General features: G+C 36.2%; 1 protein-coding gene across 1 annotated transcript in view; it reads right to left on the bottom strand.

The window, feature by feature from the left end:
• Positions 1 to 874: 874 nt before the first annotated feature.
• SPAM1 (sperm adhesion molecule 1) overlaps positions 875 to 26119 on the bottom strand; it is a gene marked incomplete at both ends in the record, with an annotated part of 89895 nt that continues 64650 nt past the window's right edge. Inside the window, 2 exons of the mRNA XM_080701220.1 lie at positions 875 to 913; positions 5361 to 5430. Of these exons, the coding sequence (XP_080557346.1) occupies positions 875 to 913; positions 5361 to 5430 (109 nt within the window). The remainder of the gene's footprint in view (positions 914 to 5360; positions 5431 to 26119) is intronic.

Here is a 26119-nt window from a genome sequence, read left to right as displayed (position 1 = left end):
AGGGTGTTAATTTTGATCAATTCCTGTGTTATCTGTGGCTGTAAGTTTTTGTTACTGTGCAATAATGTAAAACGTCTACCCTATACATCCAATGCCGAGTTAAATTATACCCCTTTCAGTAGTGTCCAAGCCTTCAGAACCCTTTTCTACGCAGAGCCTCAAGCCTCCAAACAGTACCTTGGAATAAAATGAACCTGAATGTTCTCTCTAAATACATTAGGCCTAATTGTTTTCCGTGATTACAGATATGTATTCTCAGCATATTTCTGCCACAGTTCATTTGTAAACATTTTCTTTTCCTCCTGGGCCCAGAGTCCTTGGGCCAGGCCTGATGTAATAATGTACCTTATAAATCAATGATGTCTATCTGGTGACTTATCAATATCTGAAAGCTTCAAAGTTAAATGAGATGATGGAAACCATTTTAAGAAACCATGTCTAATTAATTAATGATATCCTTTGAGGTCATCTGCTGTTTTTATTGTACTTAGGAACGACAAGTAGACTGCTTATAGCTTATCCATGGATGATTATTACCTTCCTGGCTAGATAATTAGAAAAACTTACAAGGTGTATTCATGAGTAGGCTCTTATTTAAATTATAGACATGGCTAGGCTGTAAAAAGGGATGCTTTTCTATTTTCAAAATAAAATTATTTGCTATGGGAATAGAATACATACTTAGATTTGATTAAGTCAGATGGAGTTTTAAGAGTGTTAAATTATTTTAATCCAGTCTCTGAGGCTATGAGGTAAATTACAAGTAATGCTACATAAAAAAAAAAAACCTGTGAAATGGATCATGTCAAACTGATTATATTTAGCTAGTCACAGCTGAGTGCAAAATGTTTGCTGAGAATTTCTCTTAAGTTCCTTATGACATCTGGTCACAGGTCAAAGATTTCTGAAAACCCTGGGGAGAAAAATATGTAAATGCAGACACAGATCATTTAAGGTCGCTACTCCCTGGCAGTTCAAATATAGAAACGATAAGGAAATATAATAGTGGTTAATATTTAAGTGACATTTACTCCCTGCCGAAGTCAGAAGATGCTGGGCAAAAATCAGGTAAACAATACTGGACAAAATATTTGAGATCCAGAGGGTGGCGCACGTACATGATTCTGAGTTAAGTGTGGCATCACTTTGCAGCACATGCTCCTGTGAACCAAACCCTTCGTGACCTCTGTAATACTTGCTGAAGTAGCATCTTTGCTCTCTGACCTCTCTGACTCTTCACATGCTGCTCCTTAGCCCGGCTCACCAGCATTCTCAGGGGCAGAAATCTGTCCAGAGGTAGAAAAGCATGCCATTTTATGTTGCTTTCCCTGTTAATCCCATTAGATGGAAAGAGCGGTTTTCATTAATTCAATTCAAGAAATAGTTACTGAGTTTTCACTCTTTGCTAGGCACTTCCCTGGACCCTATGGATACTGCAGTGAACCAGCAGACAAACATCTCTCCATCTGAAGCCCACATTCTTGTGTGTTGATCTTTTCAGGTTTATTTTTGTTTGGGAGGTTGCTATTTTAGTAATAGACTAGGAGAGCTAGAGGTTAGGATGGCTCTCATCAGTCTACTGCATGAAATATCAGTCCATCATCTCTAAAACAAAAGCCAGTTTACAATTCTTCTGTTCTACAAAGAGCCAGTATGTATTCAGGAAGCCGTTAACCTGTCTGTTAGCTGGCACCTTGCTTTAGGGCTTCTCATTCTGTGTTTACTCAACTTCTTAACGGTTACATTTGCTGCAACCTTTGAACATTTAAGGAAAAAGCATAGAAATGAAGGAATCCTGATATCATTTTATTTTGATACTCTCTAGTAGTTCAAATATAGAAATGATAAGGCAGTAGAATAATAGTTAATATATTTAAGTAGCATTTACCACCTGCCAAGATGCTCTAAGATGTGTATGTATATAAGTGTGCATATATATACATATTTATATACACATGTATAATTAAGTGAATATATTCACATATTAAGTGACTAATGTGTACATATGTATCACATATATTTTTAAGATATATGTATTTACATGCATGGATATATTCCCTTAAGCCTCTAACAACCCTCCTTATACAGATGAGGACAATAAAACTGAAGTCCAAATAGATGAACTCACTGCCCAAGTCGTACAGGTGTTGAGCACTTAGATTTGAATCCAAGCATACTGAACCGCAGGGTCTATGCTTAGCAGCAACCAGGTCAGCCTCAGTCTACTGACGATAGTGACTTTGGATCTTTTCTAGATTTCATTTCACAACCTGTCTTATTCTTCTATTCCACTACTCCAGATGCAAGGGTAACTGTGTGAAAGACTGACACTTAGCAAAACATGCTTTCATGATGCTTCTGTATTCCTCGGTAAATAACAAGGTTGCTAATAGCAGGATGCATACCTGCATACCTGACAATCAGCCTACTTCTGTTCCTCAGAAAGCATGCCTTTATAATCAAGCAGTGCTCTGCAATGAGCTCCCTGACTAAAGTCAGCTCATTTTTAGGTATAAAACACAAGAATAATATGTAAAACTGCAAGGTACATCAGACCACAAACTACTAAAAATACATATAATTATTGCTATACATTAAATGCAGTGCTTAGAGTATCATTGTATAGGCTAAACAGCCAAAACGTTTTTTTGCTTTCTTTTGGGGGGGGTGGTACTGGGTTACTGGAAGCCCTTCTACTTATGGGTTACACTCCCAGACCTATTTTTATACTTTTTTATTTGGAAACAGGGTCTCTTAAGCCAGCGAGGCTGGCTCCGAACCAGCGCGATGCTCCTGTCTCTGCCTCCCAAGCGCAGGGATTACAAGTGTGTGCCACCAAGCCCGGCCAAAACGTAAGTTTTTACAAAGATATTTATTTTGAGATCCACTACAGTCTAAAAATATTCTTAATAGAAAACCATGAAAAAATAGCATAATTTGTTCATATTTAATATACACAAAGGTAGAATTATAAAAAGTGTTCTAAATTTTAAATCAATTCAGTTGATGCTTTTAAAGATGAATATTAACTTTTAACTTTTTAACTTTTAGCTTTTTCATGTTTACAATGAATATAGAAATTTCTATATCATACAAGAACCCCAATAATGTTAAAAGTTTGTTTTAATCCTTCAAACACTTCCAGGATGCAGTGTACTTAACTCTGTCTATTTTATTATAAATTTTTGACTTTTCGTGCTTCAACTCAGCAAAACACATAGTTTAGAAAACTATGACCTGACTTTTGTTATTTAAGAAGCATCTTTAATTGGATAATTCTACCTTCAGAAAAAGAATTTATACTGTTTTGAAATCATCTCTGCTGGGAGGCTACGACAGGAGGATCACAGGTTCAACACCAGCATCAGTAACTTAGCGAGGCTGTAAGCAACTTAATAAGACCCTGTTTCCAAATACAAAATGAAATAGAACTAGAGTGTAGCTCAGAAGGAGAACACCCTTGGGTTCAATCCCTAGTACCAAAAAGAAAAGAAAATCTCTGAGAGTCTGTGTCAGTATGATGGACCTGGTGCTGTTTAAGAAGGCTGGTGAAGAAGACTTTTGGCAGGCTGCTTTGATTCTTTTTCCACTTTCAAAATTCATTAAAAAATCAATACATCGGGAGTGGAAATTATATTCCTAATACAGAGAGTAATAAATCACTCCTTGTATTGTAATAGCTGAAAGCATTTTAATAAAATCAATTTTTTCTTATATTAAAAGGCATTAAATCCTTTGCCTTTTCAATTTCAAATATACACTAATAGCATTTCCTGGAGCTAAATTCCTTTTCTAAAGGAGAATAAGAAAAAAAGAAAACTGTGCCTTCAGCTCAATCCATTAAACACATACCTTAGTTTAGGCTGAAAGATGGCAATAAAAGATGGTTCTGTTGTGGTGCCAGTCTTCCTTCTCCCACTCTTACACTTGGTACCAGAGAAAGGAACAAAAATAGCTATTGTCTGTGTGGACGTCTATTCACTAGGGTTGGCCTCGTTCTGTTTTTTAATACTGAGCCACCGCACAAGCAATGGTTTCCTGTCACTAGCAACCCAGATTACAATTACTCTGTGATGTGTATAAAGAAATTTTTCTCTTAATTGTAAAAAAATGAATTTTTTTTAATTTAAAAAATATTTTTGCAAACACTGTCAAGCAAGTTGACAGACAGCAGGATGGAAAGAATTAGTCCCCCCCCCCCTTTAGTTCAAACATAGTTTTTTTCCTTTAGTTATTTGAAATTTAAATACAAAATATTAGTGTTTTTTAAAATAATTTATTGTTGCATTTAAATTGTACAGCAAAGTTCAATGCATTAAAAATATACATTCAGCTGGGCATGGTGGTGCACGATTGTAATCCCGGTGCTTGGGAGGCAGATACAGGAGGATCACGCAGGTTTGAAGCCAGGCCTGCTGGCTTAAGAGACCCTGTTTCAAAATAAAAATAGGAAATAGGTCTGGGGGTGTAGCCCAGAAGTAGAAGGGTTCCATCCCCAGTACCACCAAAAGAAACATACATTCATACAGAACTTTTTGGAGATTGGAGATTGGTCCTTTACACACAGGAAGGCTTGATTTTCTCCTTATAAGAATTCTACTAGAGTGCAAAAGTTATGTGGACTGACTTTTCTAACTAGATTATATATATTACATATAAACATATTCTAGGATATTATATATATATGAATATACATATATTTAGTCCACATAATTAAGGAGAATTAAAAATTAAAAGAAACTATAAAGGTTAATGATACTGAGGCTTTTATTCAAAGCAGAGGTTTATGTATCTGAAAGACGCTTCAATTCAGCTTGAACTATTTAGGACAGTATTAATTGTATTTTTCACACAAAGACTAAATGAAAAGAAAGTTGTAAGCAATTGAGTTGATAAAACCCACTCCCCACCAGTGAAGTAAAAAGGCTTTCAAAACTTCCAGGAGCTAATGTATTCTATTCAAACTTTTAGCCCACCAAGTGCTATTTGCATATATGTCATCATCACTCTGAACTTCACTTTGATATCAGACTATAACGCACCAGCAAAAGTATAAAACAGAGATACTGAAACAAAACAAAACTTAATGCAATGAAACTTGCTTTTTCTTTGTTAAAAAAAAGTACCTGTCTTTTCTTTTGTAAGGCTTATGGCCTTCTTATCATATCTTTGTAAATCATGCAGAGGTTCGAGAGCTTTGAGGATAACTATAATTATTTTATAAAATAAAAATATATTAATGACAGGTATAGGAATAGAAGATTAAAGAGGTGGAGTCTTGTTTAAGTCATTGGAGTTTTAACCTGGTTCAACCAAGGAAAAGTCTTTGGCCACTGTTCCAATGGACTTAAGGGACTCACCTGGTGTTGGTTTCCTGGTGACTTCCTCTGACCAACCTTAACAGGCCACAGTTGTAACAAAAACAAATAGCTAGTTAAGGAAAGACAAAAGATGTCATGGAATCAATGTTCCCATTCAAAAACTTTGCTTATTATAGTAAGAAAACAACTCTCTCTGCTTTTGATAGGACTTCAACAGATATCTATACTGTATATAAGACATTTTATTAATGTATTATTGACCAACCTATGGTAAAGTAGTCTTATTAAATCTCAGATTCATAAATTCAAATACTTAAAAAGTCACTGGGATAATAATATCAAGAAGAACATGCACACAGTTTTTGTCATATTGTTCTAGTTACCCACTAACTTTTATGAACAAGAACTAAATTAAATATGCTCTTGAGCATTTCTGAAGGAGAGCTATTTTAGTCTTAACCTCTTATTATAAGGAATGCATTGACAGGAAGAAAAATAAGAAGAGTTCCCAGGAGTACAACAGAACAAGCACTAGTATTCCAAGAACTTTGGAAAAATATGAACACAATTTATCATTGTAATGATGATTTCTCCAGCAAAAAAGTGAAAAGAAGCAAAAGAATAAAAATAGTAGAAGTTTAAAGTGGTGAAAGGATGATGAATGTCCAATAGCCTTAGCCTAGGTATTATTTTTCGATGGCTAAAATGATTCAATATATAGATGCCATCCTAAATCTTTATGGTATGTAAACCTTTCATTACAAAGAAAAGTTTATATGTATAAAATATTGTATGCTCTAGGTTTACATGACTACAAAAATCAACAATTTATTATGTTAATAGTTATTCAATGAGATTTTTAGTTTATTGTTGTGTAATTATATTTTTGGACATGCTATGAGAGTTAAGTGACAGTATCACTGAAGTGCCCCCCCAGTACACAAACAGACCACAATTTATTTATTTGGTGTGTGTGTGTGTGTGTGTGTGTGTGTGTGTGTATGTGTGTTTTACTGGAGATTGAACTGAGGAGTATTCTATTTCTCACTTATACCTCCAGCCTGGCTCACAACTTATTTAAATCTGAAATCACAGAACTTTACAGCTTTGGGAGATAGCTAAAAGTCATCTAATTTAACTCCCAGCCAATTGAATAATTCCTTCCAGATAGTGTGTGTGTGTGTGTGTGTGTGTGTGTGTGTGTCTGTCTGTCTGTCTGTCTGTCTCACTGGTGACTGAATTCACTGGTGTTCTATCTACAAGTCATACCCCAACCCTATTCTGTCTGTCTCACTGGGGATTAAATTCACTGGTGTTCTATCTACAAGTCATACCCCAACCCTATTCTTTGTTTAAAAGCAGGGTCTTGCTAAGTTGATGAGGGTCCCTATAAGTTGCTGAAGCTGTCCTTGAACCTGCAATTATTCTAGTACTGCAAGCCTCCCAAGTACTGGGATTACAGGTGTGTGCCACTACAACCTTCCAGATCCTCTTGAACAGTGTCTAACCACCCTCTTCTTAATTATTTCCAATGATGAAGATTGGCACACCTATTTAGCTTTCCTAGGTCAATCCATTGTTTCACCCTGTTATTTAGTTTTCTAGAAGATTCTAAGAGTAAGGTCACATTTATGACTTTCACTCATTTTTTCCCAGTTTTTCGTCCATAGACTGAGGACATAATGTTTGAAGAAAGTTTTCAGGTGTGTCTTTAATTGTCTTATCCATAGTTAAATATCTCCAAATCTTTAAACAATATATAATAAAATATGCAACAGTAAAACCATGAGCTACCTTGACATAGACACTTTATTTCTACAAATAGTAAACATTACATTACACATGGTTAGTGGTGTTTTGTTTGCAGTTTAGTCACATCATTGGTTCAGTTGTATTTTTATTTATCCAAATACCATAGGTCTCTTTTCTGTGAAGTGTCACTAAGCCAAGGCCTTGTACATTCTTATTAAGATAATAAACTTGACCAAGCATAGTGGCACATACCTGTGATTCAGGATTTGGGTGGCTTATCCATCTGATTTATTTCTTGTTATTTTTACTCCAAATATCATTCATAAATCATATTTGGTATAGTTCTAAGATAAACAGAACCAAGATTGTGTGTGTGTGTGTGTGTGTGTGTGTGTGTGAGAGAGAGAGAGAGAGAGAGAGAGAGAGAGAGAGAGAGAGAGAGAGAGAGAGAGAGAGAAAGAAAGAAAGAAAAGGGGGAGTGTTAAAATTTAATCATGGAGGCTGACAAGTCCCAAACCTTTACTTAGCAGTCTGGAGACCAGGATTGCTGAGGTGTAGTTTTAGTACAAAAACAAAGGCCCAGGAACCAGGAAAACAACTCATCTTTTCCAGTCCAAATGCCAGCAGGCTGAAGACCTAGGAAGAACTCATATTTCAGTTGAGTCTGAAAATCGAGGGTGATGGGATAATGTCTCAACTCAAAGACAGTAAAGGAATCACCTCTCTTTTGTGGAATGTGAGCCTTAAGACCTTTCCAATTTAGAGAGATTGATCTGCTTTCCTTAGTCTATCAATTTAAACATTTAACTCATCCAAAAAGAGCCTTACATAAATACTCAGAATAATATTTAATCAACCTTATGGTTAGTAAAGTTTATATATAAATTTAATCCCATACAAGCCCACATCTTGTCAAGTTAGGATTCAATCTAAAATTTGATATAACTGTCCTATTTGCAACCAAAACCATATTAGTCTCTTTCCCAGAAGAAGAGACAAATTTCTTGAATATTTTTTACTTTTCATAACCAGTAACTTAAAAACTATAAAGCTGGGTATGGTGACACATGCCTATAATCACAGTAGTACTTGGGAGGCTGGGACAGGAAGATCACAGGTCCAGGCCAGCCTGAGCAACATAGTGAGACTCTCAGTAACCTAGTGAAAACCTGTTTCAAAATCAAAAATTAAAAAATGTCTGGCAGAATGCCCCTGAGCTCAATCCTCAGTACTACACACACACACACACACACACACACACACACACACACACACACACACCTATAAAATAAAATTAATAGTGCTTAAGTACTTTGATACAAAGTTAGTATCGATTATGTTATGTGACAAGAGACTACAAGAAGAAAGAAAACATATTTGTTATTCATGTATTTTCACATATGTTTATGGCAAAATAAGAAGGGAATACTTGTGACAATTATAGTGCTCATTTATTTAACTGGCCATGTGCTCATAGGTGGTATTGATCACTACCCTCTTCCACCACCTGTTTATTTATTCCTCAGCTAATCATGGTTATGTCCTCTGATTCCTGAAAGATCTGAGCCATTAGTAGTGCTGTGTGGATTGGGATGTTTTATTTTTTCATTGACTAACTGTAGGTTATAGTAATACTGACTTACTCCCAAGTAAATCTCTTTCTTGTATTTTAGATATTCTCTCTCATCTCCATTGTGAATAAAATTAATCACCCCAACCAGCATAGTAAGTCCCTTTATGCCTCTTTATTCAGAGGCCTTAGGAATCCAAAGTGCCTGGGGAACAATCCTAACCTCTAGTTCAATGGAGTCATTGTAATGTCTGATGGGGAGAATTTTTGCCTTTGGAACAAAGACTGCTAGACTAGCAAAGCATAGGTCATGGGAACAGGAATTTTTTAAAAATTGCAAGTGGGTCACTAGGGGTAATAGTGAATGGTACCACTCCCAGGTCTATACTATTCATTTCTGTGCTCATGAATTCTGTCTATGGGAGAAATAACCACATGATTCATATGATGATGAACTTTGCCCCAGCCCTACAAGGTATTTCTACCCTAAGAGTCTTGAAAAGGCTCCATCATTTGATGAAGTAAGCCACTTCAAGATGATGGGAAACCAATGAGCAGGAGAGCATTGCCAAATTTATTTACTGTGAACTAAGTTCCCTATCAGAAGAAATTCCATGTGGGGAGACCATGGCAGTGGATAAGACTTTCTCTAAGTCCACAGATCACAGATGGCAGCTGTGTCAGAAAAATTGCATGCAGGGAAAACAGATCCTCATCTATAGTGAGTGCTTATCCCAGGAGGATAAAACATTGCTTCCTCTCTGATGGAAGCAGTCCAACACAATCAACCTCCCACCAGCTGGCCAGCTGATCACTACAGGGAATGGTGCCATACTGGGGACTCAGCGTTGGTCTCTGCTGCTGCCAGGTTTGGCACTCAGCAATGGCCACAACCAAGTTATTCCTGATGAATGGGAGTCTACATTGCTGAGTTCTTAATGTTTCCTCCATGTGTGCCAACATGAACACTTTGATTATGAGCCCATTGGGCAGTTTCAGGGGTGGTTATAGGAAGAGGCTGACTGATATTCATGGAATAGATAATCCCAGCTACTTAGTTACTAAAATTATCCTCTGCTGATATCACTCTTTGGTAATTATTACATAATCACCAAAATAACATGAAATAACACAGATTCACATTTCTGTCCACCTAGAACGTTCCATCCACATATTTCATACACTTCTCTGAATTTCTTTGTCACCCATTTTCCAATTCTATTCTTTCCAAGTCACTAGCCATTCATCCAGATCTTGGCCCACAGTCATAAATTGACATATAAAAACACATCTGTCTATTTCTTATTCCTTCCCAAGTGAACAAGTGCATTCCTCAAACTGCTGCTTAATGGGGGCATTTTGCTTCACTGCTCTCCTTCAGTGACTTTCTAGAGCGGGGTTCATTTTCAAGTAGTGCCAGCCTATCATGCAGAAGTATCTATAAACCAGGCCTGAGTCTTTCCTCCTCTGTCAACTGACTGTAGCAAACTCTACATGAGCTCATAACTGTAGGCTTGGGGAGAAAAGAAAGTGATGCAGAAGTGGGTACCATGTGCGCTTTGGCCACTTCTTCATGTAACTTGCTTGTGCCTTCATGACCTTCTCAGGAGCACATATAGCACTTGCATTTCATGATGGAGTATTGCTATGCATGCCAACTCTATGGCTCAGTTTTCGTGTAATACCCAGTTCATCATAAGCAGCTCAGATCATGCAACAACTGGGTGGCCCACTGTTAAGCATTCAGTCTCTGCTAAGACCCAATAGCAGTGCAAAAGTTGTTTCTCAAATGAAAAAAAGTTGTGCACAGGGAATGATCGGATTTTGCCTTGAAAATGCTAACAACTTGCATTGGAATTCACCTGCAGAGACCTACAGGAGGCTCCAAACAGCATCTTCCACTGACACTTCATACTTCTGTCTTCCACTGACACTTCATACTTCATTGGCTTTGCTGGATTTCAGGACCCACAAACAGAGCAGCTTGCAGAACAGCCTGTACCTGTGGAAGAGCCTTCTGTTCTGAGACCCGCTCAAAACTAGCAGCTCTTTAGGTAATTTGGTAAGTGGGCAGGCCAGAATACCATGCTAAAAAATGAGAATTGTTTGCCTCCCAAATCCAAAGAGACCCACTAGGTATCGTGCTTCTTTTGGGTGCAGAAGGGGCCAGATGCTACAACTTTCTGTTTACCTTAGAAGGAAGATGACAACATGCCCCACACCACTGTGAAATTTGACTACAGCAGAAATTTACCATAGTAAAAGGCCTCTGGAATTTTTTTTCAGATGCATTTTTCACATGCTGTAGTTGGGATATGGTTTTGAATGTATCCCCTAAAGACCTATTGCTGTAAGTTTGGTACCCAGTAAGGTGGTATGGTAGTGGTAGGAACTTAAAGAGATGGGGTTAGGAAGACAGTTAGGCCATGGGGGTGTCACCCTTAAAAAATTAGTTGACTTGCTAAACTCATGAAGTGTGTTCTCCTGAGATCACTTGCTCTCTAGTAGCTTTATTAGAAATGGAAGCTATTCTGTGTACTTGGTTCCTCTTATACATGGTCATTTCCCTTTTCACGTCTCTATCCTGTTTTGACATAGCCATGAGGGCCTTCAAGAGACCAAACAGATAGGCCACCTGATGTTGCATTTTTAGGCTCTAAAACTATGAGATATATAAACTTCTTTTTTAAAATAAATTACTTAGCATCAGATATTTTGTATAGCAACATAAAATGGATTGATACCATCCTATGGCACACAAATGCCTTACCAGCAAGTCTAAAGTACTCATCACTTCTTACTCAAAAGGTTCAATCAGTATAATGTCACCAATGTAATGGACCATTGTGATATCTCGTGAGAAGGAAAAGCAATTAAGATCTCTGTTAACTAAATTATGATAAAGGGCAGAAGGGTTGACATATTACTATAATGGGAGACTGACGGTATATTTCTGGCCTTTCCAGCTGAAATAAAACTGCTTCTGATGAGTCTTATTAGCAATTAGGGAGAAAATTGCATTTCTTTGATGTAAATAGCTATATACCAGGTGAGTAGGTACCAGGGGATGTGTTAATTTGCTCAAGCAATGAAACCACATCTGGTACACAGGCTGCAATTTGAATCCCCATTTAGCTAAACTTATAACCCACAGTCCTTCTCTAAGATTCATCTGTTTGTTTGTTTTTTTGCACAGGCCAAATAAGAATTGAATGGGTATAGGGTAGGAATTACCACCCCTCTATCATTTAAGTCATTGATAGTGGTGCTAATAATCTCTGAAATCCCCCAGGGATGTGGCATTGTTTTTCATTAACTATTTCCCCAGGTAAAAGCAGTTTAATTCACTTCTTCTTTCCCATCATAAAAGCCCTCCCTTCACAGGTCATGAACAAATGTGGGACTTCAGCCAACTTTTAATTATGTCTATCTCAGTTATGCATTCTGGAGACACTGGGGAGTTTACACAAGATGTGTTCAAGGACCCATGGACCCGCTGTGAGAAGGACCTACTCTAAAAGGCCATTGCTAATTTATTCTCCATAAGTTCCTGCTTACACCAGAAAGCCACAGTGACATCTTGGGCCTCCTGGAACTAATATCAGTGAATGGAGATTCAATATCTTCAGAAGTTCTCAAAGTAAAGTGAAAAGAGGAAGCCTTGAAGAGATAAGGAAATATCAGAGGGGTATCACTGATGACAGAATTGTCTTAGTTCTAAAGTAATACTGGAGTTAATGAAACAATATTCTGCAAACCAAGGAGATTTTTAAAAAGCAATAGAAACAGTTCTTATAGTTTTGGAGGCTCTAAAACCCAAAATGAAGGTGCCCATCGATTTTGTGTCTGATGAAGGTTTATTTTCTGATTAATAGTACCCCTCACACTGTGTCTTAACACGTAGGGAAATGAGCTCTCTCGGGCTTCTTTGATAAGGGCACTAATCAAATTTGTGTGGGCTCCTTCCTTAAGATCTAATCACCATCCAAGCTCCCCTTACCTCCTATTAATATCATCTGGAGTGTTGGAATGATATTTGTGGAAACAAAAATACTAATACCATGACAAGAATAGAGGAGAGAAAAGAATGTGTTTAGTATCCTCAAATTTAGCTTAACATTAAAATAAGAACAAAATCAATGAATGGGTCAATTTAGAAATCTGTGTACAAATATTAAGAAAGGCTAAAATTATTTCTCTCCAGAGAAGAGCTCTATTTTGTCCATGGCTAATTTTAGCATTGCTTAACATTTGTACACAGATTTCTAAATTGACCCCTTCTCTATTTTTATTGTTTGTTTTATAAGTGTGTCCACTTTATTACTCAGCAAATTAGCTCTCTCTGGAAACACATGATCAGAGACACTCTGTCTCCATTTCTGAGAGCTTGGGCAGAGACTATAGAGTGCAAATATATTTAGAACCAATCTGCTTAATTTCATGAAATATGTTTTGGGACAAGGGTTTAAAATAATTGACCAGTGGTATTCAAAAGTATAAGGTCAATTTTTAATATAGTACAAATGGGTAACTACATTTCCATTATATTTATTCAGTACTTGTTTTCATGTCAGAAGCATGAATTTCTAATAGTATTTCTAAATGATCTATAAATAACTCTAAATATGCTTGTCAATGTGATGTTTTGCTTCAAGGGGAATAAAATAAATAATGTCGATAACAAAGTATTTGACTTTCTTAGCCAATAAAAGATTTTTTTCAAAAGAAATATTGAAATGTTATCTTTAAGTCATCAAAAGCTTGGTATCAGACAAATGAAACTGTTATGTGAGATTATCATTTTTAATTTTGGATAAATTGCTATAATACTAGATGTCAACCACTAAGCCAAGCATGGGAGGGAGAGATGGGGAGAGAACGGGGTGGGGATCGGGTGGGGGCTGACTGGGCGATGTGTGCATGTATGTCTACAAAAGTTTGTATCCCACTATGATGTATGAATACAGTGCACCAATAAAAAATAAAAAAAAAAAACTCCAAAGCAAAAAAAAAAAAAGATTTTTTTAAAAAATCGAGATGAACTTATATTACTTCGAAAGTAGTGCACTAATGAGGTAATTTAGATGCCCTGTCAGAAGGAAATTGTGGCTTCCTAAGGAATCTCTAGTGTGCAGTTTTAAATTTAATGTGTTCCTTCTCCACTTAAGCTCAACACCATAAAGAGATACAGCCCTCATGTCAACCTGGTGTTAGACATCATTAGCTTACAAAAAAAAAGCAAAACAATAAAATTAATCAGAGTAAAAAATTTTTGTTGGAGCTGCTAGGTAGATTTTATGAAGATAAATAAATTTAAAATGTTTAAACTTTACCATGTAAATTATATCTCTCTAGGATAATGTATCTTAATGGGAAGGAATTCTGTTAGAGGTCAGCCTGCTGCTTTCAAATAGTTTAAGGAGGTCAATAAGATTTCTCACAATGTGAAAGAACAACGATTGAAGCTAGCTATTCCAAATGGCCTTATTACAAACCACTTTGTTTTCCCATACCAAACTTTCTTGAATAGGCATATTCATGAAAGAAATTCAATGTTGACACATCACTTGAAAATCAGCTTTATACTAGTCCTGTGCCATAGAACAGCCTATACTGAGAAATGCTCTTTATCTACCCCACCCAATATCTGCTCATTGCATGTGATGACTGAACAGGCAGAATATAAATAGCCTACTTTAGGAGTTAAATTTTGAATTAAGTTTAACTCGAACTAATTTAAAATAAAATGTTCACACGTGCCTAACCGTTATCGCATTGTTCTACACAGATCTGTACTCAATGTATTAGTAGGATAGGGCTACTGTAACAGAAGGCCACAAGCAGACTGGCTTTAAACAGCAGAAATCAATTGTCTCCTGGTTCTAGAAATAAAGTCTGAAATCAATGCATCAGCAGTGGTGTGTTCCCTCTAAAACCTGTGGGAGTGAATTCTTCCTTCGCCTTTCTAGCTTCCAGTGTTTGCCAGCAATCTTTGGCATTTTTTGATTTACAGATGCATCAGTCCAATATCTACCCCTTCAGCACATAGCCACCTTCTCTCGATGCCCATCTGGGCCATGATCTGAATGTTTGTCCCCCCCACACTATGATGAAATCTTAATCCCTAAAAAGATAGTATTCTAGTGCCAGTACCACACACAGATGCCCCAGGGAATTGCTTGTCTCTTCTCCCATATGAGAACACAGCAAGAAAGATCTGTGAGTCATAAAGCAGACTTCCACCAGACACTGCATCTACCTTGATTGAGAACTGTGGAAAACAAATTTCTAGACTCCAGAACTCTAGAAAACAAATTTCTGTAGACTATAAGTTACCCAATTGTTTGTATTCAATCACAGGAGCTCAAAGTTGCTGAGACACTGGTTGTGTTAGAGTCAGGGTCCACCTTACGCCAGTACAACCTCATCTTAACTCATTAGATTTGCAACAACATCTTCTCAAATAAGGTCACATTTGGAGAAACTGGGATTTAAGACTTCAACATACTTGTTGGGGACTACTCAACCCATAAAACCATATTTTAAATGAAAAAATATTTTATTCTTTATTAAAATTAAGGTTACTTAAAGTCTCCCACTGTAATTGGGTCTATAATATTCTTATGGACTTTCATTTATATTAGAAATATTTCAGTTAAGATTAAAACAAATCAGAAAAATATTCAGGATTACAAAAGGTATTATAAATGCTAAGATAGCTCATTTTAATATCATATCTGCAAATACACCACAGTGAAACCCACTATTATCTTTTATGTGTAACTATTATGCATCAACTAAACAAAAAGGCTACTCAAAAAAGGTAACTCAAATAACCAGATAAAGTGTTTTAGCATTTGATGACCAAAATAATCAAACAAATAAAATTGCTTTTAACTTAAAAACTTAAAATAAATGATACTTATTGTGCATTTCCGAGAGCTTGATAGAGCACTTGGTGTTTCCCAAACTGTGTACAGAAAAGTTGTCTTGAGTTTCTTCATTTCTTTTTTGTATTGCCCTTCACACAAACTACTTGGGGAAACACCACCTTAAATCCATCCAGTAACATTCAGCGCATTTCATAGTTCATTTTAATCTTTTTATTATTGGAAACTGCAACAGACGCACCACTCTTGCCCAATATATACATTTATTCAAGAGGGAAGCAACTCTAAGAGTTAAGAGAACTTTTCCTTCTTGCACTCCCTATAGGTAGTCAATAATCGAGATAGCACATCTTTGAATTATGGGTTATATGTATTTCTTCCCATTCCCTAGCCTTCAGAGAGGACAGAAACAAGAAATTCTATCCTCAATTTTAGAGTTGATCTCCTTGACCCTCAATTTTACACAGTCTTTCTGAACTAATCTTTAACTACTACTGTCAACATTTGGAAGAAGAACTTAAAGCAGACTTTCTCAAACTCTGCCCTGCAGGATGATAATGATATAGCTACAATTATTGTTCACTGAATGCCTACAATTATTAATTATTGTCTCATAAACCCTTGATTTTTCTCGAATTAGAGTAGAACAAAGCAGGATAATCATTTGGCTTGGAATCAGACATGTATAGAAAAGTTTTCAAAGATTCAACTACATTTCTCTCTAAGTTTGACTTTTCCTTACCGGAATTATCAGTGGTTACCATCTAAAACTTCAGACCCATCATTTAATATCACATTTTTTTCCTTTAAACTTGGGTGCCTGTGAAGCTGGCGTTATGGATTATATATATTCCTTCCCATTCCTTAGCCTTCAGAGAGGATAGAAATCTAATGCTTCAATTTTAGAGTGTAGCTGGCATTATACAACAACCAGCTACACTGGATCTATTGCTTTAACTGTCCTCTTTTATGACTCATGAATTAATTCGCCAAAGAATTCTAGTTACCCAGTCTTCAGAGTTGTTTTTCTCTCCTCTAGAGGAAAAGAAATCAGGTCACCACAGTTAAATCATGGAATTATTTTTCCATGATAAGAAAAAGGATTCTTTAGCAAAGTTATTGTTTATAATTTATAAGTATATATCACACAAAGTTTTCTATAGCATTTCTGATCCTCTCCAATAGCATTGTTGCCCCTAAAATACATACACATTCTTGGGGATCCTCCAGTTTCTAAGATTAAAAAAATTATTTTAACCTGTCATTTTAATGATATAGTTAAGACCTACATTTAATAATCTAATATGGCAATATTTTTGCCCTTGTTTATAGTACTAGTTACTATGGTAGTGGTTGTTGATGTCATACCACATGAAAATCTAGTGCCTTTAAAAGATCCTGAATGGTTTCCTTTGATGAGAAGAAACTTTTTAGTTTGATGCCATCCCACTTGTTAATTCTTGCTGTAATTTCCTGCACTTTTGAGGTCTTGTTCAGAAAGTTACTGCCTGTGCCTATATCTTGGAGTGTTGAGCCTATGCTCCCCTCTAATAACTTCAGTCTCTGGTCTAATTTCTAAGTCTTTCATCCATCTTGAGTTTATTCCTGTGCATGGTGAGAGGTAAGGATTTAGTTTCATCCTTCTACAAATGGAAACCACCGAGAACCTAAAGAGAAAGCCTACAGAATGGGAAAAGATCTTTACCAGCCACCACTCCAATAGAGGGCTAATATTCAGAATATACAAAGAGCTCAAGAGACTCTATACTAGCAAAAGAAACAACCCAGTCTAGAAATGGGCAACTGAACTGCATAGACACTTAACAAAAGAAGAAATACAAATGGCCAATAGATACATAAAAAGATGTTCTACATCATTAGCCATCAGGGAGATGCAAATCAAAACCACACTGTGATTCCATCTAACCCCAATCAGAGTGGCAAGCATAGAGAAATCAAATAACAAATCTTGACCAGGATGTAGGGAAAGAGGAACTGTTTTACACTGTTGGTGGGAGTGCAAACTAGTTCAGCTGTTATGGAGATCAGTGTGGAGATTCCTTAGAAAACTGGGAATAGGTCTACCATATGATCCAGCTCTACCACTCCTGGGTGTTTTTCCAAAGGGGCTGAAATCAAAGAACTACAGTAACATATGCATACCTATGTTCATAGCAGCACAATTCATAATAGCCAAAATATGGAACCAATCTAGAACCAATCTAGGTCTCCATCAACAGATGAATGGATTGTAAAATTATGGGAAATTACACCTAATGGAATTCTATTCAGCTATAAAGAAAAACAAAATCATGCCATTTGCAAGAAGACGGAAAGATCTGGAGAACATTGTGTTAAGTGAGATCAGCCAAGCGCAGAAAGAGAAGGGATATATGTTTTCTCTAATATACCCAAACTAGGGAGCATTGGGGATACCAGAGGGACTCCAGATAATGGAGGGGAAATCTCAGCAAAGCTAAAATGGAAGAATAGGAGAGGAAAAAGGCTGAGGTTGATTAATGGAGGAGCTACACCTAAATCTGTGTAGAAGTATGAATATAGCATGGTTAACCTGGACACTCATTGTTGGAGGGAGAGGGATACTGGGGGCGAGGGGGGGGTAGAGGGCACCAAGCACAGTTTAAATGTATAACATTTTCAATAAAAACATTAATGAGCTAAAAATAATTTTAAAAAATAAATGACACTTTGAAAAACAAAAATAAACAAATAAAAGATCCAGAATGAACTAAGATTTTAACATATTTTGCATAGAGAAAAGTGGCAAGAAAATTGATTTATCACAATATGCTTGGAAATGCAGAGAAATTAAACTCAGATGAACTATACTACATCCATCCTACAGGTCGATTTGCCAAATCACTTCATTGGCACCAAAAATATATTTCTGTTCCAAAAATGCAGTAATAATTGAATTAGATGACCAGCCAAGATAGATTTAATTAGCACTCTGATGGCAAGTTTATCTTTAAGGGGAGAAAAGTACAGCCTTAAAGTTATCTATTATCATCTTATTACAATTGGCTTTTTTGATCACTTGATGGATATGCTTTTCCTAGCATAACAACAAGAGATCCTACAAAGCATTATACTAATTAAGTATAGAAATATGATACTTATGTGAACAGGTGCACAGTAACTGATTGAGTAGAGGACAGTATAAAAAAGCAATGTCTTCCTACTCTAAACCCAATACCTGTAATTGACTTTCAGCAAGCAATATCATTAATCATACTAAGTTAATTGTATAATCTTATGGTTTGCTCTATGCTAGTATATATATATTTGTTTATATTTTCATTTTTGCTTATGTAAGAGCTATAAACACAAGGTTTTTTCTGTTTTATTAAAACAACTACATAGTAAAATTATATTCATAAACTTTTATGTTTAATAGGTTTTTGTCATATAAGTTTCACAGACAGTTGTACAATTTTTAGTTTTTTATATAACTTGTTTTACAGAAAAGTTTAGTACCTCAATCTGTGGCTCTTTTCAAATAAAACTTTTAAACAAAGCATTAAAATGTTTTTGAATTGAAATACACCTGCATTTCTGGCCTATAGAATTTTTTTAACACCACTACATTTCTCATTCTCTGTGTAAGATGGGAAAGAAATTTAAAACGGAGGAACTAAGAGTGGAAAGGTTTAAATTGACTCTTTAAGGTTGAAATTACAGTCCTCTTACTCAGAGTCCTGTGTTAGGTAACATAAAGCTCTTAGGAGACTACAACTTTGAAATTTAGATAAAATATTTTATGATCAGGAGGTTCAGGCAGGAGGATTGCACGTTTAAGGCCAGCATGGGCAACTCAGCAAGACTCTGTCTGAAAATAATACAAAAAAGAGCTAGGTATACAGCTGAGAGGTAGAGTGTTTGCCTAAAATATGGAAGGCCTTGTGTTCAATCTCCAGTAACACACACTAAGAGTGTTTGCCTAAAATATGGAAGGCCTTGTGTTCAATCTCCAGTAACACACACTAACACACACACACACACACACACACACACACACACACACACAAAATCTGAAAGGAAATAGTGTTAAGTGAAAGCTTTGCCTATGGAGATAGAAATGATGTAGGAATTAAAACGATGTGCCCCGGGCTTGGGAGGTGGAAACAGGATTGTTCAGGTTCGAAGCCAGCCCTGCTGGCTTAAGAAACCCTGTTTCCAAATAAAAATATAAAAAATAGGTGTCTGGGAATGTAGCCTGGAGGTAGAAGGGTTTTCAGGAACCCCAGTACCACAAAAAAAAATGTGTAAAGAAAGCCTACAATTTTTCAGAAGCAGTAGGATGTTTCTTCTCTACTTGATGGTGCTTGATAGAGTCATATAATCTTTCTCATCTGTTTCTTGTTAAAGAACTTTTTCTGATGCTTGTTTATTTAATTTTCATTATGGTACTAGGGCTCGAACTCATGGGCATTATATCTCTGAGCTACACCCCAAGCTCTATTTTATTGTTTTGTTTGTTTGTTTGTTTGTTTGTTTGTTTTGGTGGTACTAGGGGTGAAACTTAGAGGCCTTCTACCTCCAGGCTATACTCCCAGACCATTTTCTATTTTATTTGGAAACAGGGTCTCACTAGGTTGCTGAGAGCCTCACTAAGTAGCTGAGGCTGGCTTTGAACCTGTGCAATACTCCTGTCTCAGCCTCCCAAGCACGAGGATTACAAGCATGCGGCACCACACCTGGCATTGTTTCTTTTGAAACAGGGTCTCACTAGGTTACTGTGAGTTTTGCTAAGTTGCTAAGGTTGATCTCAAACATGTCATCCTCCTGTCTCAGCCTCCCAAGTATTGGGATTACAGATGTGTGCTCAACTTTTGTCCTCGAATGCTCTTATAAATTTCCTTCTCTCTTTCTCTGGTGTCCTCTCTTTGGAATTCACTCTCCTTGATATGGTAAAAACAAGTTGAGATCTAAAGTTATCAACTACTATTTGATTAGGAAATTCCTTCTCTCCTGGGATCAGTCCCTGCTGGTATTCAAATAAATTCAGATTTAAATTAATCTTAACTCTCCTTTCTGTTGTTCTGTCATCTTAGACTTGTTTCCTTTTTGACCAAATAAATGGTGATTTTTTTTATGCAGAAGCTGGGTGTAATGGTCCACGCCTATAATCCTAAGTACAAGGAACTCAAGTGCAAGGCCAGCCTCAACAATTTAGCAAGATCCTCAGCAATGTACAATAACTTTGTTTTAAAAATAAAATAGGACTGAGTGTATAGCTCAGAAGTAGAATGCCCATGGGTCCAAATCTCAGTATCATAAACAAATACAAATAAATAAGTATTAAAAATATGACTAGAGGTATTGCTCAGAGGTAGAATGCCCCTGGGTTCAATTACCAGTACCAAATCATAAAAAATAAAGATAAGATTTTTCATGCCAAGATTAAGTAGGTTAACCTATATTTGGATATGGTAATGTATAAATGGACTCACATCATATTAAAAATTTGCTATCAAACTAGAGAAAATATGAATTGTCAGGAATGAAAACTCATTCTATAGGCCACACTGTACAATTGCTTTAGCCTTTGCCAGCATGTTTTCTTGAGTTCTTTATTGTGTATAAGGCTGCACAGTCCTCCTTCCTATTCATGGGTCAGAGTCTCAGTAAAAATTCTCTCTGCTATACTACAAGAAAACTGACCACAAAACTTAGAGGAAGGAAGATTTACTTGCTCAGTTTTTGGAGATTTCAGAGTTTCAGTTATGTCATGCCAAATCATATCTGCAGAGCTCAGGGCAGGGAGCTGGAAAGCACAGAGAGAGAAAGAGCAAGTCTCCTCCCTTACATTATAGAGGCTAGAACAGAGAGAGCCAGCAAGCAAGGAGTTTCAAAGACAAAAGCATAGCCCCTAAGGCCATACCCCCAGAAACCCAACTTCTACAGCCACACCCCACCTGCCTAGGTTAACACCCAGTAAACCCATCACAAGAATTTACACACTGATTAGATTTCAACACTCATGACTTAACCACAGCAACTCTGAGCATTGATATATGAGCTCTTTAGGGGAGGTTCTATATATAACCTTAACAATCATATGTAATTTAATTTAAAAACCAAAAGCCACTTTTTTAAAAGAAACAAGTGTATTTTTTACATATTGTGGTTAAGCAACTTTTTAAAAATTCATAAACAAGATATCTAACATTTATCATATGTAATTTAATTTAAAAACCAAGAACCACTTTTTAATAAAACAATTAAGTATATTTTTACATATTGAGGTTAAGCCACTTTAAAAAAATTCATAAATAAGACATTTTTCTCAAAATTCAATGTTTATTGGAATTATGACATGATTCCAAATTAATTGACAATTGATGCTATTGAGTACTTTTTTCCTATCCCCCCAAAATGGAAAACTGCATCCATTACAAATAAACATGCATATGCATAAATTTTTAACTGGAATGAATATGGAGAGTATATAGAGCATTCCAGTAAGAGAAAAGTTGGAAATCAAAGCAGAAGTGATTACAAAGTGAAACTGGAGTAGGTAGCGATCTATGAAGAGATGTGTATATATAGATGTGTATGCTGGATTGAACTACTCAAATTTTGCATGTAATCATTTGGATTCAGAATGTTCCTCTATCCCTCACAGAAACAAGGTAGCAGTGTTGAAAGTGGGCCTTGGCTACTACGAAAGGGTCCCTGGGTGTGTCCTTGGGTGCTGTCTCCTGCTCTCTGTTGCTTTTGGCCTCCATGATGTCTCTCTCTTATCCCTGCCACCCCCACCATTCCCTGAGATCAATAGACCCTGGCTTCATATGGACTGAACCTAGAACCTCCTAGAAACTGTAAACAAATAAATCTTCCCTTTCTCCTAGTTGTGTGGTCAGTTCCTTTGGATTATAGCAGTTAGAATGTTGACTGAGACATTAAGAGTTAATCAAAACAGTAAAGTAAACCATCTGTACACAAATATGAATTTTAGAAAGATTGCTGATTGCCAGGTGTTAGTAAATGAAAGAGAACTTGGGAGGTCACTATAATACAACTGAGAAATGCTAAGAGAATAAAGTTGTTTGGAAAGTAGGCTCTAGAAACATATTGAATATGGCAAGAGATATAGAAGGATTATGCTTTTGTCACTATACAGGAGTCCAAGGAGGCACTCCAAGGAGCAGAGGAGACCTCTACTTGGAACTTCCAGGTTCCTGAACAGGTCACAAAAAATAATTAGGACAAGTCAGGCATGAGTAGCAGAGCAAAATATTTACTATGTGATCCACACTTGAGAATGGGAATCTTGAGTGCGTGATTTCAAAAGAGTATGTGAGTCACTTCATCTTGGCCTGGAGTTTTAACACTTCTAGAATAACAGTAGCTAGAGGGCTGAGTTAGAGGTGGAGTCACAGCATGGTTACACAATTTTATTCCAGTTTTCCTTGGTACTTTACTTTGTCCTCACATGTCCTAATTATGCTACTTCCTACATTCTATGTATCATTAACCTATTAAATCTCCACCCAGGAGTGTGTGCCTTACTATTATAATAAGACTTTAATGCACTCCCTAAAGGAATGGACTTTCCAGATGCCTTGTTGTACTTTCTTGCATTTTTAACCAATTGGCAAGCTATGAGCAATGACCCAGGGACAAGGGCACTGAGGGCAAGGATCCAGGATGGCACAAGGGTTGTTTGTTCTAGATTTCAATGGCATATAGATTCAGGACTCCCTTTGCACCCCTAAATTTTTATCTTGGTTTTAATATATTTAGTTTTAACTATGTGCTGCTTCAAGATATAATTTAATTTTAAATATTTGATGAAATGTAGCCCTGGTCTCATTCTTTCCCTTGTTTTTCTTTATCTGTCTTTTCCCTTCTTTTTCACTTGTGTGCACACATGTGTATGTGTACATGTGTGCTTAGGACTGAATCTAGGGTCTCTTGCATGATAAGCATGTACTGTAAAACTGAGCTACACCCACAACCTTTTTCTCACATTTTTAGCTAATTTTTCGGTCTTTAAACAGAGTAATATCAAGACTGACAGAATTGCACAAGAAAAAATTTCTTATGACTTTTCTGCATTATTTGTATATTAGATAACTTGCATAATTCATTTTTCTTATGTATTATTTTAACAAGAATTCACTTTGTCAAATGCTGGTTTGCTCTTCCTTTAAATGCTTAAGAGTATATGATATGATACTTAAAGAGCAAAAGGCTCTAACACTTGGTATATAAATGGTTCAGGGAGAAGTACAGCTGGAGGAGCCCATTATATTGTCTGTGAATATGAATTGACTGACCCTTGGGCCACCAGAGGTCAAAAACCTGCTCCTTGGAGGGAAACTGGGGCTACCCAAGGGGCCTTCATGGACCTACTCCTGGGACACTGCAGCTGTGCAAAATATATTTTAATTAACACACCAATCCTAATGTTTTCACACCAATTTATAGACTGACTAAGCAGCAAAAGCAACTCTGGGCAATTGCAAATTAAGTGTCTTTAAAAGTAACCTAAGAAAAAAGTAGGCTCTGTCACTTAAATCTGTTGTCTAAGAGGACATAATAAAAAATGAAGATAAAAGTTTAAATAATGCTATATGCATATATGAAATTATGAATACCAGTCTCAATGATATGTATGAGGAAGCGGAGGGAGGGAGTAGGATCTGGAGGGAAATGTACCAAGTGCTGGGTGCAGGTTTGTTCCTATCATTCTATACCTAAGTATATTGCATAATTACAAGACATCAATAAAGGTATTTTTTAAAAATCAGCATAAGCCACACCCCTGGGCAAGGTCTCCAAACTCTGTTCCTCTCCCTCTGTTATCTTTCCTTAGGCTGTTGAAGGCTAGCTTTCAAAGTATGTATTTTTAGCAAGAGAGACAAGATACCATTCATAATAGCAGCTTACAGGAAAGCACTGTGATCAAGGTTAAGGATACTTCTGAGATACAAACATCCTGGGTCAAGACCCAGGCTAAATGGCTAAGAATCCTCCAGTGGATTCTTTTCTACTCCAGAGAGTATGTATACGCTCTGATTCTAGAATCCACTAAAGACTCGTCAGGGCTCTAATTCACCCAGCTACATGAGAGTTCTGACAAGTCTGGTCTTCATCCTTGGCCTATTTCTGTATTGCCGAAACAAAAAGTAAAAAATCCATTTAGCTGTGGGCTATATAAATGCAAATAAGAAAGAGGGAAGACTATAGTAGTAGAATATCTCCTACCCAAAGGATATACTATACACTTGTATATACACACTATATTTTCCCACTTATCTTTCTTCTCTGTAATCTCAAAGTTAAAGAACATCTTTAAATAAAAACATCATCACATAAATGCTATTTTATATTGTCACATTACCTAGGAAGTAATAAATATAAACATAATACATCCAAATATATTATAATAACTGTTAATCTGGGCATTCTTTCAATTACTTTGCATGGTACATTAAATATTTTATAAGCTGTACTCTTAAGATTTTTCACAGACAAGCATATCTTAAAATAATAAGCTTAAATTTTCAAAGAGAAAGATGCAAATTTACATCTTTCATCTTTTAAAATGTCCTTGTTTTCTTCTTTAATATATTTATTCTTCAGTGGCCCCTAAGGAATGTCCATACTAGCATGTTCTAGTATCATATTTTAAAACATACCTTGTTATAAATTTGAATGGCATAGATATGATTTAACTATAGAAATAATAGAAATAAAATTAATTTGTGTATTCTTATCATTCAAATATGGATATAGTCTCAGAAAAATTCTATTTGTTTATTTGTTTACTTGCTTGCTTGTAGTACTAGGGATGGAACTCAGGGGCATTCTACCTCTTAGCTAGACCCTTAGCCCTATATTTTATTCTTTTTTTTGAAACAGGGTCTCATTGAGTTGCAAAGGGCCTAAGTAGCTGAGGCTATCTGTGAACCATGATTTTCCTGTCTCAGCCTCTCAAATGCTAGCATTACAAGCATGCGCCACCATGCCTGGCTTAGAGAATCACTTTAAGACTCAAATAAATTAATTGAATTTAACTTTTGTAGCTTTTTATTTTTCAAATGAGCACATCATTTATATAGTACAAAATTCAAAAACTACTAAAGAGAATGAGAAGAAAAAAATCAAAGTATATTGATATATTCAACACTGCATTAAATATGATTTTAATGCTTTCATATATTCTGCAGTAATTTGTAATTAGATATGAAATTGTCTGTCTGTGCTTTAGCAAAATAAAAAGAATTGGGAAATCTGAAGATTAGTTGATGTTTTGGGCACTAGATATTTTAAAGGAGTCTCGTTTCTTTCATTTATCTTGTTAGTGTAGTAGATTCAATTATTATTAATGAATATTGGCTTCCTTCTCTTTCCCCACTACATAATCAGATTGAACTTTCTTGCCCCTTGACATTAGTCTTGACTGTGTGACTTGATTTGATCCATCAAGCACTGAAAAGCATTTGCACAGTTGAACTTGATTTCTTGCATTTCTGCTTTCCCCATGGGAGCAGACCTGGGCTAACCTGGAAGAAAAGGAGCAAATATTTTTCTCTGAAAAGCCAAGCTCTGGA

The sequence above is a fragment of the Muscardinus avellanarius genome (genome assembly GCF_963383645.1).
Source record: "Muscardinus avellanarius genome assembly, chromosome: 9".
Taxonomy (NCBI): Eukaryota; Metazoa; Chordata; class Mammalia; order Rodentia; family Gliridae; genus Muscardinus; species Muscardinus avellanarius.
The sequence above is the reverse complement of the archived record's forward strand: the minus strand, read 5'-3'. Positions and strand labels throughout refer to the sequence as shown.